The following is an 18,885-nucleotide window of genomic DNA, read 5'->3' as shown; positions in this document are numbered from 1 at the left end:
AGGTAATAGTTTAACAGGGGGTGGCGGCTAGGGGACAAAGGGATTGCTCATTTCCCCTGACCCTACAGATGACTCATTCCAAATAAACTTACACATGCAAAATCTAATAACATTAGAAAATGAGGCCTTAAGATAATTTTGGAGTTATTTGAATGAAATTGCTCTGTGTTAATCACAAGAGGGGAAGCATATGAGACTCATTTGTTTGAAAAGATGGCAAAATAATGCATTAAGTCACGGGCAAGAGAGGGCATATGACTGTAAATCCCCAGCCATGGGACAGTTTCATTTTTGTTTGTCTATTTATATGCTGGCTAGCCCAACAGACTGGCAAACATTCCCCAAAATCAGATTAGGAAATTATGAGCCCTATAATTAACCGGCTGTTTCAGTCGAGAGCTTCGGCTTCCTATTTTCTAATGAGGAGCGAGTGAAGAATGATTTAATAATGCAACAAATGTGCTTCATGAGCTATTAATATGTAGTACATAACATAAACATGACAACAATATTGGCTACACATTTAAAGTGAATAAACTGCCCATGGTGGGCAGAGTATAGAGTTATGACAGTTTACAGAGGAAAGGCAGGCGTAGCATGGAGAACTTGTGATGCCATTACTGTGACAGCAAGCGGGGATCATCAGCCCAGGGAGGGAGGTTGAGTGACTGAGTGTGTGTGTCTGTGTGTGTGTGTGTGTGTGTGTTTCAAATGGTCTATGTGTTTAAAATGTGCTGCACAATGCCTGCTAATTCTATTAAGTGCCTCGGTGGTGTGACTGTGTGGTTATGGGTTGATGTAAATGGACGGCTGGTTGACTAAACAATGCAATAGCATTAGAATAAGGTGATTGGATGACAGAGTGGAGTAGAAGGCCCAAGCCCAGCCACCTCGGGCCTTGCCAAGTCCATTACGTGTATTGAAGACATCTTGATATCAGTCATGGGGAGTTGCCAGCCAAGAGATAGAAGCGGTTTTGTTGTTGTTGTTTAGCCTTCATTGTCAAGATGGCTCCAACCTCGCGGCATCCAGGTGTAGGTAATGCAATCAAATGACGACCCCACAAACAATCCCACCCACTTTCAATCTGCTCGGGGACCTTTGGGCTGTTTTAGGGTAAACACTGGTAGGCCATTGGCTCAAGGACAGGCATAGACTTGAGTTCTGTTTTGACTTTGCCACCAAGCCATCACTGTCTGATTTCATGATGTGTACCTGTTTCCATAAATCATTTCTAAAGCTCCTGACAGCTCAGAGTGGAGAACAACAAGAAATAAAAGTAAGAGATGAAGATGAGAGCATGCAAGAACATATTACTGCCTTAATACATGGAGGCTGATAAGAGTTACCACCATGATTGCCGTGAGTAGGCCCGGGCAATATATCGATTGTATATCGATATCGTGACATGTGACTACATATCGTCTTAGATTTTGGATATTGTAATATCGTAAATGGCTTAAGAGTTGTCTTTTCCTGGTTTTACGAGCTTTAGCATTACAGTAAAGTGATGTCATCTTCTGAACCTACCAGACTGTTCCAGCTGTTCTATTATTTGCCTTTACCCACTTAATTATTATATCCACATTACTGATGATTATTTATCACAAACCTCATTGTGTAAATATTTTTGGGAAAGCAATAATTGTCAACCCTACAATATCTTTGCAATATCGATATCGTATAAGTATATGGTAAAAAAATATCGGGATATTAGATTTTCTCCATATCGCCCAGCCCTAGCTGTGAGTTGTCTGATAGATTTATATAGATTTATACTCTGGCTACAGAAAATTCTTAACGGTGTCCATTGAAAGGCAGGTGTTGGTTTGCAGTTCTGACGTATTAAACTGATAGTGAGGACATTGACAGTGAGGCTTAGCTAAAGAGCATTAAGCTTGTGTTATTTGTAGGGCAAGGTATCGTTTAAAAAAGGATGATATCAGTACCAATACCAGTACCCTTAAAGTGATACCGATAGAGTACTTTATTTGAAATAATCCTGCATTGTATGCATATATTGATATCAGACGCCACAGGCGTGTAGTATGGCCATACATACATACTACATCAACCGCTTTGGTGGCATCTCGGCACGCTGGACTGGAATACACCGCACTCAACTTCACCACACCACAGACTGTGTGGATTGTACCTGCTGCGGTAAAGGGCCAATCACACATTGCATTAAATTGAAGAACGCTTGCTTTGATTGGCTGCAAGCAAAACCATACAAAAATAGTATTTTTTTTTTTCTAGATCTGGGTAAGAAAATTATATTTTAAAACGACATTTGACTCGCGATACATCAATAAATCAAGCGTGACAAGACTTTAATCACTTAAGAGTTGCTCCATTCACACAGGTGCAACTATTGTCCCACAAAATTAGGCTTTGTGTAATGTAGTAAGTGCTTTAAGTGAGTAAAATGTGGAGCAGTGATTTTCAGTAGAAATGTGTCATGTCGGACACAGCACATGAATCGGAAAATTCGTCATCCCTATGTCGGCACACAGCCCTGGCTTTATTCTTATCATGTCCCTCAATCTAAGAGCCTGTCATTAAAAGCACTTGTGTGGAGTGTGATTGTTTGAGTGTGTTCACTGGAGACAGGTGTCAAGAGGTTGTTTTTACTGCTATAATTACTCCACAGCACAGCGCTTACACACCGGAGCCACAGGCTTTCTTCAAACTGCGGAGAAATTGCTTGGATTTAATGTAACGATTTCTCCCCTGATATTAACCAGCCGTGCGTGACACCGGGCTGGAGCGAGGAGATCAATTCCCCAGGAAAGTGTTGTCCTCTTCAGACAGGCCGCAGAGCCAGGATGAGAAGGAGAATCACGCAGCGGCACTTCCACCACTGGAGGGGAGGGGGATTTTGGATTATGGCCTGGTGGCTCGCTGTGCCTCAGCCCTGCTCCCTCTCCACCCTCACACCCTCAATGGCATTCCTCCTTCTGTACAGGATACTGGGTATGGGGCAAGGTGCTCTCGGAGGAGAGAGGGGATATAGATATATAGATATATATATATATATATATATATATATATATATACACATACACACTTAGGCGGGAGAAAGGTCAGGCGGGCTGAATGTGGCAGGCAAACAGGCAGTGGGGGTCTGGGGGCCTAGGGATGAATCACAGGAGAATTGGTGCATGGCAGTGAATGAATAACCCGCCATGGCTCCCCAAACCCCATTATTTCCCTCCTTCTCCAGCGGGGCCTGAAATTCATGTCTGCGCATGCTGCCAGTTCATTAGGGGGAGGATGTCATTCCTCTTCTGGCTGCGGCAGGACAGGCCAGGCGGGCCCCAGGAGGACCCGGCCCTGTTTAATTCCACATCAACCGCTCCACTGAGGGCCTTAATCTCTGCTTGTGTGATCAATACTATATCAGTGTAAATTAAAATGACAATTTTAAAGTAATTAAGCCTGTTAATGCTCGATTCAAATGTCATTATTTGCACGAGGAGAAGCAGATGGTGGCTGGATGTGTATAATGTGTGTGTGGGGGAGTTTTTTTTTCTTTGAAAGGGGAGAGGGGGGGGGGATTACGAGCCATGTCCGCAGTGACAGGTAAAACGCTTTAACTGGCACAGCCCGATGTAGCCGCCACAGCCACCAAAAGGAGGGCTTAACAAAAGCAGATTAACTCTCCACCCATGCCAGCCCAGAGACCTCTCCAATTTCAGAGGAGGATAACCCAATTGCTTAAATCTGATTTGTACAACCAAACCCAATTATGGCCATATTAGATGAGAAGTGGCAGGGAGAGAACGCTTGCAGAGGGAGGCAGGAAAAATAGAGGGGGTGGGAGAGGTGGGAGAGGGTGCATGGGGGGGAAAAAAAGAAAAGAAAAAAAAAGAAACGTTACACAATAAAAATGCACTTAACTATTGAATGAAGCCGAGCAGTAATTGTGTGATTCAATTATTTTTGTCTCCCTCCTCACTCCGCTTTTGAAAGGCTATTTAGAGTCATTGTTAGAGTGAAATAAATGGGGCCCAACGTTAACCTTGTCCCCGTATCTGTGTCTCTCTGTGTGTGTGTGTGTGTGTGTGTGTGTGTGTGTGTGTGTGTGTGTGTGTGTGTGTGTGTGTGTGTGTGTGTGTGTGTGTGTGTGTGTGTGTGTGTGTGTGTGTCCTGGCTCATGTGAAGTGAGGTGAAGTGTAAGTGAAAAGGAAATGAAATGATCACATTGTTGGTTGTTATTATGACAGGCTCACAACCCCTAGCCGGCGACCCTCCACTCCTCTTAGACCACATTCACCAATTACACCCAATCACACCGGTTGGGGGGCCAATGCGAGGCCAGAAAACCACACTCCAGCTGTTGCCTTGCTGAGACGGGGCCTTAACATCATTAAGAAATCAGACCTGCAGTTTCCACTTTCCGTTTCCTCATTTTCCTCAACGCTCTCCGAGATACACACCAATTCCAAATGACAATTAAAAACGCACTACGATTATATAAGCGGTCACTGGTGACGAGCAGTCCATTTCAGAAGGCTGGACTCAACTCTAGTGAAGCAGCTAACAGACCTTCCCTCTGTGGAATAGGCCCGTATCTCACAATTAGCAGCTAACAAGGCACGTGGTGACAAAACAAGAGGATGTGTAGTGATTAAAAGGAAGTCATTAGCACAGCGGTACAGATCGGTCATGGATGTGTCCGTCACTGCTCTGCTCAGACAGCTCTGTTGTCACCCATGTTGAACCACCTCAGTGACCGCTAGAGGAAATCGCCTCAAGCTGTAGTTATTTGGCAGCTCTACAGCAAATGTCCCACACTGATGTGTTTGCCTGTTCAGAAGAATGAAAACAATAGTCTTAATTCTTATTATTACTAATATATTTATCCTACATGATGTGGGCTTGGGAAATCAATACAGCATAGTATTGCCACACACTGACGTCAAGTATTGATCTTTTATTCTTCAAATTGCACATTTTTGCAACATTTATGGCAGGTTTTCAAATATATCTTTTTAGATAAAACAGATGTTTGGGGACATAATTTGAAGTTGAAAGAAAAAAAAAAGGTAATAAATTGCAACATATCGCAGAATATCGCAATATGTTTAAAATCGTGATAATATTGTACCGTGGGGCCTCTGCGGATTCCCACCCCTAATGACCAGCATTTACTATGTCAGTCTAGAAACATTAAAACTGAACAAGTTCATTTACATTAGGGGATGTGGTGAGCTATAAAAACTCGGAAATCCAACTGAACTTTATAACAGTGTGCCACAGTGCAGCACAAACCCTAAGCACCGTCCTCAGCCCCCAGCCCCCATGAATTATTAAATACATGCCAATAGTGGACAGATAGAAGGCATCCCTGCTGGAAAACAAGGGCAACCTGTGGGTATTTAATTAGCAGGGTGGCTGCTCCTATGCATGCCTGATCATGCAGGGTAAAGGACACCCAGGGGCCGGAGCAGAGCTTGCCATTGTATTGGTTTGCATCCAAGCTGTCCGATCCATCATGCTGTCTGTTGACTGGTGTTTGCACAGCCAGCCCTTATTAATTATCAGCTCATTTGGAGTGTGTGTGTGTGTGTGTGTGTGTGTGTGTGTGTGTGTGTGTGTGTGTGTGTGTGTGTGTGTGTGTCAAGGGTGGAGAGTGGGCGCTAGGTGCTAGGCCCTCTTTGATCAATGTAAGCAATCGCTCCAAGAGAACTCTACTGAGGGTGATTAAGGTCAATTTGGCCTGGCACACTGGATGTCTCTTCTAGGAGAGGATGAGCGGGTGCCCCTGGGATGGAGATGTGGGAGGGGGGGGGGGGGGGTGTTAGCTGTAGGTAGCTGATCCACATCGCTGTATCCTATTGGCATGCGTTAGTGATAGCATTAGTGATTAGTTTTGGGCCTAGCGGGTTAAACACACGTGCATGAAAAAGAGAGAGAGGAAAAAAAAAACACTAACATAATAGACAGACAACTCGGTTAAACAGATCATTGCTGCCCGTTTAAATGTTGTCACACACACACACACACACACACACACAAACTCGCTTAAATATTTAGCTCTCGCAACTCTTTAAAGACTTAAAACTGCTATTAATGAAGAAGTCTATTTATCTAGTGGACCTGGGTCCTCCGTCATTACTATGCTGGGGCTGTAAAAGGCCAGTTTTTTAAGGATCAGTGAAAAAAAGAATTCATGCTCAACAAATCTGTATTTGTCAATGTTGACGTATGACCCTGTTCCTTGTGTTTTGCCTTGACGCCCACTTTGATAATAAGGGAGACATTTTAAAGAGACACCAGGGTTCAGACGTAATCTTTTTGTCATATTTGGTAAAACTGTCAGCGAGACAGATAATCTGTGAAGAATACCGTTCCTTTCTCCTCCTTAATGCCCCTAATGGCATTTGTAAGATTTCACCGCACCCGGAAAAAAAACCAACCAATCAGAGCCGAGGAGTCGTTCAAATATTCTCGTTCTAAAGATTCTGTTACTGTATTGTCTATTTCTCGTCTCAAATGTTTTAAGAAACATATTTTAATGTACTATTTAGCTGTAAAATGAGAAAGTCTGTGACCCGGCCGCCATGTTGAAAACCAATCCTTTACTGAAGCGATTACTACGTCAATGATGGGGGACAAAATCCACAGTCTTCAATCTTTTTTAGTACAAAATTCCCTCTTTGTCTTTCCAATGTTTCCTTACTGAGCCTCAGCGTAGGGACTGTAATACAAAGGGGCCGTTTTGTGCCAAAATCCAGACTGCTGAAGCCTTTAACAATCCTCTCTGACACTTCGACAATCACGTTATGAACACTAGTCCCGACATAGTTTATTACACCATTTTACTCCACCCAGCTGTATTTAGATTCGGATTTTACACTCAAAACATATAATCATTTTATAATGTATGATGCAATGTCGCAGATTTAAGCACCCAGCAGTATGTAAAGTACTTCAAAATAGCTCCACTTTGAACAGCATTAAACCTCAAATGCTTACATGCAAATGCGTCATTAATAATAATCCAAATACACAATATATAGCTATTCGGCATTATGAGTACTGTTTCTTTTGGTACCGAAGTACATTTTGTAGAAAATACTTCTGTAATTTTACTCTGAAATGGCTACTTATTACTTAAGTCAAAGGACTGATTACTAACACCACTGGTAATAATGCATACACAATAATGTGGCATAATAGGGCATCATTTCAGCGTATAAATCTACACATGTATGTGTGTGTATGCGATGCATGTTGCTGTGCAGAGTTTTGGAGAGTAAAGTGACAGGGGTGGGGAGATTGGGGGTCTTTCTTTCTCCTTGGAGAGCGGGACTGTGAGAGCTGTGAGGGCTCTCAATAGACAGAGGATTATGGAAATCAAAGCTGAGAGATTAGCTAATGGGAATATAATGGCCACTGACTGCCTGGGTCAGCCGGGCCATGCAAATGAAGCTGCTATACCCGGTGGCGGAGGCAGAATCGATATGTATGGGCACAGAGCTGGCCCGAGATAGCCTTGTATCAGTAATGCTACGAAGGCATACGCGTACACAGAGAGTGAGGGCCTGAAGCCAGCGGACAGGGGTGAGCTTTCAGCAGCCGGACCCAGCTCAAGTGGGGAACGGGAGATATCGCCAGCTCCGGCCTCGCTTGCCTCTCACTGATGTCAACAGGCGGCACGTGATTCCACCCCCCCCCCCCGGACGCCTGGCTCTCATCCCCACTGACACAGCACTGAGACGCAGATGCTGGTCCAGCCCCGCTCTCCACGCTCCATCAAATATCTATTCATCTCGCCTTGGCCCCAAAACCGAACAAACGTCCTTGTAGACAATCAATAGCGCTGCTACCAGGACAGCCAAGTATTACGCCAGCATTTAGATACACTAAGTAGTTTATTTTTCCTACAGACTCTGGACAATCTGACATCCACCGTTTTAGGATGCATGGGTATTAACCTTCTCGGGATGTATGAGGTAAAGTGGGTGTCGTAAAATGCAATTGACTGGGACACATGACGGCCTTCGTCATCAAACTAAATGGAACATCGCCGCTCTTATATATCAGAATACCAATTTTGAGCGTGTCAGAAAAATTTCAATTTCAGGTGGGAGCGGCGGGACTCCGGCTCCCCCGTGCCTGGCCTCTCCCCTCTCATTTTCATTCCTGCCTGCCTCGGCGCGGCCATTCATCAGGACCCGGGCAGAGGACACCTCCCGCCTGCTCACAAATGCATGGAGCAGGCAATAAAATTAACCTTGTGGCAATTGTTTTCCCACCCGTTTGATGGCCCAGTGTCAGCTCATCCGTTACGGCGGGAAGGAATAAAAAAGTCAAGCTCGGATGTGCAAAAAAATTATGACCGTGTGTGTGTGTGTGTGTGTGGGGTTGCGAGAATGGAGCCGAGATTATGGAGTCAAAACCCGATCAATCAGTGTTAGGGAGTAGCTGAAAGAGATGGTTGCTTGTTGATCTGTGTCTGGGAACAATAAAGAGCATCAAGAGCCTGGTCGGTGGTTATTAGGGAGACTAGTGAGCAACAAGACGGTGTGATATTCTTGCAGTTCAGCTAGCCAGCATCCCTGACCCGGCCTTTTCACTGGGCGGGGAGGGACAACACGGAGGAGGGTAATCGGGGGTGGGGGTGGGGGGGGACGGGGAGGGATAAAAATCCTTCAGAGGGTGTTTATTTGCTCTCAACACCTCCTAAGCGATCAATATTTTTAATTTGGGTCCGAGTTATTATTTTTCACATCACTGCGCCGGGGAGCAGAGTAAAGTGGCTCATATTTTAGCACTAAAAAGATCGATATGACAGGCTCACCTTCACTCTGCCCCCTCGGTGGCTGGGGGCCGGCACATCATAATGGACGGTGGCGAGGTACACCAGGCCCGCCTCATGCTGGAATCACATCATTATCTGTGGCTGGAGACCCCCACCCCACCACCCACGCGCGCACACACACCACCACAAAATCCCACCCTCTAACACAGGACAACACCACCTCCAACACCACCCCTCACCTATATCCCACGCACACACACACACACACACACACACACACACACACACACACACTCTTATAAACACTCCATCAGAGCGCTGTTTATGACCAGAGGCTTGGTGTGTGTTTGTGGGCGTCTAGGTGTATCTGAAAGCAGCCCGTGCTTAGTGCAGCGAGGATCCAGGAGGGCAAAAGGCTCGCTTCACCCAGATTTGACTCCTTGTAATAAATACATCAATTTCTCCACCTCTTTACACAATCTATTAATTATATCTACATTTTCAGTCAAAATATTTTCACACAGGGAATGCCCACTCTCTCTACCTCATAACTCACGTCTGATGGCAGATTCATTGATTGTCGCTCAACCCCATGGTGTGTGTGTTATGTGCTATTGTGTGTGTGTGTGTGTGTGTGTGTGTGTGTGTGTGTGTGTGTGTGTGTGTGTGTGTGTGTGTGTGTGTCGCTTATGTCTGCCCTGAGAGTATGAGTGATGGCCGCGGAGAGTTATGGCCCCGGCCATATTACTGTGCTGACATCTACTCCATTCAAGTGGCCTCAGTCGGTGCCGTACTTCTCACCATATTGAAATAAGAGCTCTCATAGATTTAGTTTGCAATATTTTAACCTGCTTATAGGGCTGCTGCGGCCTTTTTAAACACAGAGCTGAGAGGTGGAGGGGGGCAATGGAGGAAGGGAAGGAAGGGAGGGAGGGAGGGAGGGAGGGAGGAGGAGGGCTGCTTCTGCTAGTTAACCTCTGTGTGTAAAACCAACAGACTGAACACAGAGACCCCTCCTCTTTGACCCCACTTTCTCTGGAAAGTATATAATCTCTATATGCAACCTGGTTTTGTTTCATCATAAAAAAAAAAAGATGGAACAGGGGGGGTGATATAGGATGCAGTTAAAAAAAAAAAAAAGAAGAAAAAAAAGAGGCGATAAATGCGAGTGACACGCATTTCTGGGCAATACCGTAAACACACTCCGGCTGAGGCCCTGTCAGCACAGAGGGACACTAAGTGTTCATAAATTCCTGGCCGAGCAGAGCGGTACTGATGATTGCATTACAGCACGCTGCCTGGAGGAGAATTAAGGACTCACCTCTGGAGGCAGAGTGAGGCAGGGCTGCTGGCAGCTCCTGACAGGGCCGCTCTACTGACCAGAGATCAGACAGCAGCTTGGGCAGGAAAAGCAAAGATTAGGTATTTAGCTGCTGCTGCTGCCGCTGGTGATCATTTTGTCCAAAGCCTGAAGTTTACAATGGGAGACGTGTACGTTTCCTACCAACCGAACCTGACTAACCAGCTACTTAAAGTCAGCCTCGATAAAGCCTTTTTGTCTGCAGCATTTGCTTAACCTGCGTGGAGCTGGCAGTACTGTTAGTCTACACACTATACTTTGTGTCTTTTAGGGCTGCACGATATGAGGACAATATCTAGTTGCGATTATTTTGACTAATATTGCAATTGCGAAATGATTCACGGTATTGTAGGGAATGATCATTTTTGTACCATTATTCTCATTTTCATTGAAAATTATTAAAATGAAAAATGATTACAGTGGGATTTAGGCGAGGATCAGAATTTTTCTTTAGTCTGTAGGATACGATTTGTAGGCTGGGACGTCTCTGCAGCACCACAATACTCAATACTACATTCAGAATAGTTTGACACACATTTTGCCTTTAACAAATATTGCCCCCCCCCTCCCCCGGCGATTGGGATATTGTCCAAATTGCGAGTGAGATAAAATTGCTGTAATTGTGCAGCCCTAGCCATATGCACCTAAAAATTAATAAATTAGGGGTGGCAGTAGCGCAGTCCGTATGGACTTAGGTTGGGAACCGGAGGGTCGCTGGTTCAAGTCCCAGTATGAACCAAAGTACAGAGTGTGGATTGGTAGCTGGAGAGATGCCTGTTCACCTCCTGGGCACTGCCAGGTGCTCTTGAGCAAGGCACCGTACCCCCCCCCCCAACCGCTCAGGGTGCTGGTCCAGCACTGGTAGCCCACTCACTCTGACATCTCTCCCTTTGTGCATGAATAGGTCCTGAGTGTGTGTGTGTGTGTGTGTGTGTGTCAGGCCTGTGTGTGTAGTGATTTCTAACAAACAGAGTGTAAATTGTAATTTCCCCACTGGGGATCAATAAACAGTATAAATTAATTAAATTAAAATTAAGTACGGAACAGCTGATCTGAGACCTACATGTTAAAATATTTCTATTCAGTGGAGGATTCTCATTCATGTATTTTTATTTCATTCAGTATTGTTTTTATGTTTTTAGTTTAATTTCTGTGTTATGCCGAACGTTTGGCTCATCCCACATGGGAACACAAGACACGTATCAAGCATCAACAAAAATCTACTGGTAACAAGAATACAAATCACACAGAGGAAAACATCAGTTCCAATATTATTTATATATATATATATATATATATATATATATATGCTTCTGTATACTTTTTTATGGGAAAATATTCTGATAAAGTGTACTCAAATAGCAGAAGAAAGAATGTAAGCATTACAAGCCTAAAGTTTATCCTGATGAAGAGCTTTTTGTTACCCTCATCTCCATGGCTTTCTCCAAAGAACTTGCTAATTTAAATGTTTCATATGTGAACAGCCAACTCAGTCTTTGTGCATCATCCATATTTATGAAACACATTTCTGTTTTTATCTTATAGGATTTTGTTTTGTTTTTCTGCTGCTTTTGGTTCTTCTGCTCTTCTCTATTTTCCCTTGTCCCTAACTATCTGATATTTCATGTGATTGTTTACTTCAGGAAAGACAAAGCCTAGGTGAGGGGATCTAAACTTTTTTTCAAGTTGGGACTGATGCTAGACTGGGGCTGCACAACATATTGTTTTTTATCATTTGTAACCCCACGGGTTAGTTGAAAGGAAATATCAGTAGAAAACTACAGTTTAAAATGTAACTGTCATTCTTTTTTTTTTAGAGGTGTCTTTTGTATTCAATTCAACGTTTGTTTAATAAAAGAATGTTGGAAATTATTCCCTTTCATTTGTTTTAAATTCAACTAGCAAGTTGTTGTAGCAGAATACTGAAAGCAGCAGAAAGGCAGAACGAAGTGCACTTCAATATCGGTTTATTAATTGCAAGTAATATCGTTATCGCACATTCTCCTCATGTCGTGCAGCCCTACGCTAGACCGTGGCTTTTCATCAGAAGTCTTTTACCATTTGCAGTTTGTATACGCTCGATCATAAGACACTGTTCCCATGATGACGAAACCAAAGACTGAAGACAGCTTGCTTTGAACTTTCAGTACGAGTGTTTTAGATCCATGACACAAATTGCTCAGACGGACTGCTTGCATACTAGAACACTATCTCAGGAAGTGAAGTAGGTACAAACACACAGACACACACATATACACGCACACACACGCGCAACAACCACAGGGTAAAAGGAGACAGCGGTGTCCTGTCAAGCCACAGAGCCTGATTTATCCTCTGTCGCTGCTCTCATTCCTGTCCTGCAGACCACAGACATGAGGGATGCCTTTAATTTCCCATTAAAATGCCCTGGAACAACTGAGGGCTGAGAAGGCAGTGTGTGTGCGCCACTGCGTGTCACTGTCCGTGTATGTGGATAGCTTGATTAGACCGTGTGACAGTGGTGGATGTGTGTGTTTGTGCGTGCCGGGTTTGGCCGGCGTTTCCGTTAAGCCGTACAGACACCAGAGTACGAGTCTGTGTGTGTGTGTGTGTGTGTGTGTGTCAGGAAGCTGTAACATCATTCCACATGACATGGGCTGCAGCTCCAGGGCCAGGCCCACCATAAATATTAATGGCCAAGAACGAGTGGATTGGGAGTTGAGTTATCAGGGCGGGCCTTCCTAATTGACATTTTACCTGCTGTATACCTTAACAGGGCTGTAAAAGACCAGGCCCGGGCTCAGCCGTAGGGGGGACGTGTCAGTCAAGCTCTTCCCCAGCACTGCCGCCTTCCTCTGGGAGGGGAGAGCAGCTCCAGCTCGCCAGGACTTCTCATTGTTCAGATTCAGCACCGAGGCGTTACATGTAGCATTTTAACATCAGGGCAATTATTACAGTGTCATTTAGAGAAATTAAGATGCAGTAAACAGACAAGGCTACAGCTTTCTTCTCGCCTCTACGCTGCATTTATCAGCAGGTTGGATTTTGGGGAGACATCGATCTGTTTTTTTTACAAACAATGAACTGTTTTTGCTCAACAAATAACATAAAAGGTTCATTTCAGGTCCACTAAATACCCATTTTCATTTCAGCTGGATCTAGAATTTCAAACTTTCAAAACCTAAAAGGGGTGGCCGGGTTGGTTCAGCGGGTAGAGCAGGCGCACATATACTGAGAGGCTTATGCCTCGACGCAGAGGTCCAGGTTTCGAGTCCAACCTGTGACAATTTCCTGCATGTCTTCCCCCTCTCTCTCCCCTTTCTCACCCAGCTGTCCTATCCATTAAAGGTGGAAAAGCCCAAAAAATTATCTTTAAAAAAAAACATATATTTCTTTTTTAAATCGAATTCGACACTATTTGAAAAAACATTCAAAGTGACCAAAGTCCACTTCTTAAATAGATATTTACGTTGTGTTTTTTTAATAATTTCTTCAGATGTAAGCACAGTTAACTAATGATTATTTGCATCGCTAATTGTACACTGAATATTTTCTCGATTCATCTATTGGTCCATACAATGACAGAACACAGTAAGAAATGTCCAAATTCACATATTCAAAATTGCTTGCGTTGTCCAATTAACGCTCCAAAACCCAAATTGATTCAACGTACTATCATAGACTAAGAACACCAGCAGAATCTCACATCTGAGAAGGTGGATCCAGTGAATCTGATGGCACTTTCGCTTAAAAAAAAAAAAGAGTTGCTGATTAAGTTTGTGTCGATCGTCTCATTGATTCATTTTTTTTCAGCTCCAATCACAGTTGCAAAAAAAAAATAATAAAAAAGGGTCTTTCTCTCGTAACAGAATTTCACACATTCATTTATCAATCACATTCCTCTCTTTCAGTGACGCGGAGATGCAGTTCAAACATGCTCTCACGCTGGGCAGGCATGTAAACAATCTCTGGCCTTTACCATACACTCGCAACATTACTACACTCCCACTCAGCCAAAACATTCACTCGTCTACTTCCAAAGAAACTACACGCACATAGCTGCATACGAAAACACAACACACACACACACACACACACACACACTCTCACACACACACACACACACACACTTGTACAAAGTGGAAGCTGTGGGCCTGGGGAAAGTGTTCCCACTTACATTATCTGAAAATTGACAGGCAGGGGCGACAACAAACAATTATCCCCGGAGCACGGGGAGGAATCGAAGATTGAGAAAACAAACATGGGTGTCGTCATCAAAGCTAAATGGCAAGCCCTGTGTGAGAAAGACTGAAGAGTCTATTCATATTTACTGTTGCTGGGATTTCAATATCAACATCATTGGAAGCGCATCAGATGGGGGGTTTTCCCCCCCCACTTTCCACTGACTGATTCACAAAGAGAAGCACAACGTGTCATCTCTGTTTGATGAAAAATGAAAATACAACAAAAAGGTTAATCCATAGACAAACACCATTGAATAAATAGCTCATAATGCCGGCATATTAGCGGCACTTATAGGAAATGGCAGATAATTATATTTTCTAAAGGCCAATGTTTGTAATATTTTTTCGAAAAGAGCAAATGTGACTCGGTGGTTGCTGTGATTTATGAGCGTTTTGGGGAGGTGCGGTGTAGCGTGGCGATAGCGCCGAAAATCATGGAGGAGAACCAAAACACACACAGTCACACACACACAACTCCGTGATCGCAGACAAACTGGCACCGCAGTCCTCATCTCAATAGGTTATTCTATCGTCTATAGGGTTTTTTTTTTCTCGCCACCTAATCTCCAGGGGAATGCAGAGATGATCATATGATATACCTGTAGTCAATTAAGCATCAGACATCAAACTGCACTTTTAAAAGCACGTTTCCTCGTGAAGCACCGTTGATGGTTACAGAACACAGAGCTGAAGACCTCTGCTGCTGCGGTTAGGTCTGAGTATCTGGCTCCACCAAGAGGCCATTATACCAAACATGGATTCAGCTGAGGAACAAGTAGGCTGAATGAGCGATTGGGTCAATGACCAAGATTTAAGCTTCTAATTCCATACATAGCAAAATGATATCCAAAGATGTTGGTTTGATTGTTTGATTTTTTTTTCTTTTTCTTTTGTGTATAACATGGATGAATTTGTTTAATGTATGACGAATGATTGACGTGTGATCTGCTGCCACTTGTCCTCTCCCCCCCGCCCTTATAGGGACCACAGTGGAACTAAGTCTTCGGGCTTTATTGGGTCATCCCTGACTATTTATGTATTTTAACAAGACACAGAGTACGGTTTCATATTTTATATTTAAGTGGTCAAATAAAATCAATCAATCAATCAATCAATAATCAATCAATCAATCTACACGTGTCAAACTCATGGCCAGGGGGCCAAATCCGGCCCTTCACAAATTCTGATCTGGCCCTGCATATCAATTTAGGTTTACAATGACTCGGAAACACTCAGAGCAGAATTTGGCAGATTTGCCGACTTTTTAGGGCTGGGCGATAGGGAGACAATCAGATATCATGATATTCTTGACCAAATACCTCGATATCGATATTGCGGCGATATTCTAGCGTTGACAATTGGTGCGTTAACAAAATATCTTCACACTTCGATTTTAGATAAATAATAAATAATCCTCAGTAATGTGGACATAATGTCTAAGTGGGGAAATAATAGAACAGCTAGAACAGGCTGGTTAAGTTCAAAAAAGTACATCACTTCACTGTAATGCAGCCTTTAAAACCAGACGATATCTAGTCTCATATCACGATATATCGATATAATATCGAAATATCGCCCAGCCCTATGACTTTGAGACGCAACCATTCCCAACAGAACCGGTGAGTGTGCATATTTAGGCTGTAAAACAGGTTGTTGTGAGTCGGCGGTGTGGTAACGGATTTTAAAAATGTAATCATTGTTTTTACTAAACCCTACGATGGCTAAGGGACTTTTCTGCTGACTTTTTTTTACAGCTTTATGTCGACCAAACTGTAAATGAGAAGACTATATGAGACAAGCAATAATACAGTCCAAGATATTTGACTGTTCTGATTAAATAAATAAAAGCACGTCAATAAACTACATGTCTGGCCCTTTTGATTTTCACTTTTCAGTGTGGCCCTTAGTGAAATTGAGTTTTCCACTCCTGTGTTAGTATTAGGACGTGTAAGTTAAACAAGAAACTTATATATAAATCTATGAAGATGATAGCATAATAAAATGCATCTTTCAGAGGACATGTTATCCCATTCTTGGACCGGACACTTTTGCAACGAAAATGGACCAATTTCAATATTTGCGTTGACTTTTAGTTGTATTACTTAGGCCAAGGTGTGTTTAGCCTGTGTATCCGGCTATGTAATAATTAAGTTTAGTGTATTTACACTGTAAGTTCATGCTAAGGAATCCATGAGTTGCTAATACATCCTGATAACCAATAAAGAAGCAGTCTCAAAACATTTGAAAAGTTGTAGCCTAAGCTCTGAGAGCAGAACTAATTCCAAGTATCTGCTGTCATCTTGTGGCCATCTGCTGTCACTACATACTGAGGGAAAAGTGGCAGGCAATGGTACACTACTGTATATTGTTATAGGTATATTAAGATGGGATTTTAGTTTTGAGTTCACGAAAAATGTACTCCAAACAATGACTATGTGCACTAGGGATGCACCGAATCCAGATTTTTTTGGGGTTCGGCTGAACACCGAATCCACTGGTTAAGAGTCTGCCGAATCCAAAACTGAATACCGAATCCTCCTCCCATCCTCAGTCCATTAACACAGTAAACACATTAATGAAGTGAACAACGTCCACAGCAGTGTATGTTTGTCCTTTTCTGTCCTTCCTTTGCCGTACCTGAAGTTGCTGCATTTTGGCTGCTGTCTGTAGATTCCTTCGCGCACTACTCGTATTCTTTCGGATGTTTCATACGCAAATGTCTTAACAGCGGCGATGTTGTGTGTTGTTTAGGGTCCTCGCCACCATGAGACAAATCGGCATCGCAAATTGAACACGTGGCTCGACTTGAATGGCCTTCTTTTGACTGAAAGTACTGCCAAACTACACTTTTTCTGCTCACGAGTTCAATTTTCCCTTTCTCGCAGCCTACTGCATTGAACGCTCCACCTACGTCAACACCTTCCTGTAATCAACGCCGGCGTCATTACGATGACCAGCGTAGTGCAAGCGTAGGGTTCGGTGGAAAAAAATTCTAAGTTAAAAAGACCAATATTCGGCCTAATCCGAAGCCGAATCCTGGATTCGGTGCATCCCTGATGTGCACAATACAATGAGTAGATCCCTTGAAGTATCTACAGCTTTGTCTTTGCATCAACTAACAGCTGGAGGTCTGCAGCTTCTAAAAATGTTTGCAGTTCTCGTGTCATGCCTGTAGTCCGATGCTGTACTCATTGTAAGCAAAACCAAACAGCATGCTCAACGTTTTTCTACGGACTTTGGCTGCAATCTGACAATAACGCTCGGCCTTTACACACCAAACATGTGGACACATAGTAGGTTACAGTTTTATCTTCTATCTAGTGCGATGGAACACTGCCATTTCAACCACAAGCTAAAATTCCACCACAGTGTCTCACTTTAAGAGCTGTGATCGCAAAATGACTCATGTGATGGCCCATGATAACTGGCTGAGAAGTTACATGGTTCAGAATTCAGAGAAATGGGGGTCTGTCAAGACTTAATAGTGTAATAATAAAAACTTGACTTTCGCTTCTTAGGTTTATACAAGGTTTAATACATATTCATGCCGTCTGTTTTCCACCTTCTAGGACAATAATGTTTTTTTTGTTTTTTTTTCTCATGTCATGTCTAAGTTTTATTTAATGTGTATACAGATTTGGCTCAACAGTCCCAAATAAGTCCTGGTTTTTGAAAAAGATTGAACCAAGAAGGAAACCAATCTAGAACCGAATTGCAGACTTGAAAAATCAAACTGAATGAAATCACTGTTGAGCCTGTGATTCATCCCCAATTCCGCACATGTACGCTTGGATTCCGAGAGTTTGTGTACTTTCCCATAGAATGTGAATGCACCATTTGGAGCATCAAACAGCACTTACTGTGAAATGCTCCTGGGATTTGTAGTTCTCATCGAGGTAGACGCGGGCTCTGTTGTACTCCTTCATGGCATCACTGGACAGCAGCTCTCTGAGGGACAGAACACACACGCACGCACACGCACACGCACGCACACACACACGCACACGCACACACACACACACACACACACACACACACACACACACAGATCAGGAAATGTTAGTCAAATCCAAAAGCACTTTGGTTTTCTTCCAGTTAAACCACATTTAAAAAAAAATGCCAAAAGAAAACATATTTTGCTCTGCTGACGTACAGCTGTGATGCGACCAGTGGGGGGAGTAGTCTGCCAGTTTAAAAACAGACTACTCCTGCATGTTCCACATCAAGGGGGTGTTTCCTTATCATAGAAACTGCTCCGCTTAAAGTGACCATATGTAACCTTTTAGTGTTTCTGAAGCACTGTCATTTTTCATATAATGGTCTTAAATGACCTGTAACAGCAAACGAGACTAACAGAGAAAAGAGCGCTATTTTTTCTAGTGCCGTTGCCCACGTAGTACCACAATGATGTGCGGCAGGTAGACGGTGCTACAGTAACACATTCCGATGGGTCACAGATTTCGGCTGAACACCGGGAAAGCCTGTGTTAGCGTATCCGAGGCCAGGCCTAATTGTATTTTAATGTTATT

General features: G+C 43.3%; 1 protein-coding gene across 3 annotated transcripts in view; it reads right to left on the bottom strand.

Annotated features, from left to right (window-relative positions):
• The window catches only part of LOC120547882 (inositol polyphosphate-5-phosphatase A), a 182,723-nt gene that overhangs the window by 91,221 nt on the left and 72,617 nt on the right, over positions 1-18,885 (bottom strand). For all 3 annotated transcript variants that reach the window (XR_005637113.1, XM_039783660.1, XM_039783659.1), the window contains exon 4: positions 18,217-18,304. Coding sequence is in view for 2 of the 3 variants with exons in the window: in XM_039783660.1 (XP_039639594.1) it covers positions 18,217-18,304 (88 nt within the window). In the remaining variant the exon portion in view is untranslated. The remainder of the gene's footprint in view (positions 1-18,216; positions 18,305-18,885) is intronic.

Source organism: Perca fluviatilis, chromosome 19 (assembly GCF_010015445.1).
Source record: "Perca fluviatilis chromosome 19, GENO_Pfluv_1.0, whole genome shotgun sequence".
NCBI lineage: Eukaryota > Metazoa > Chordata > Actinopteri > Perciformes > Percidae > Perca > Perca fluviatilis.
The sequence above is the reverse complement of the archived record's forward strand: the minus strand, read 5'-3'. Positions and strand labels throughout refer to the sequence as shown.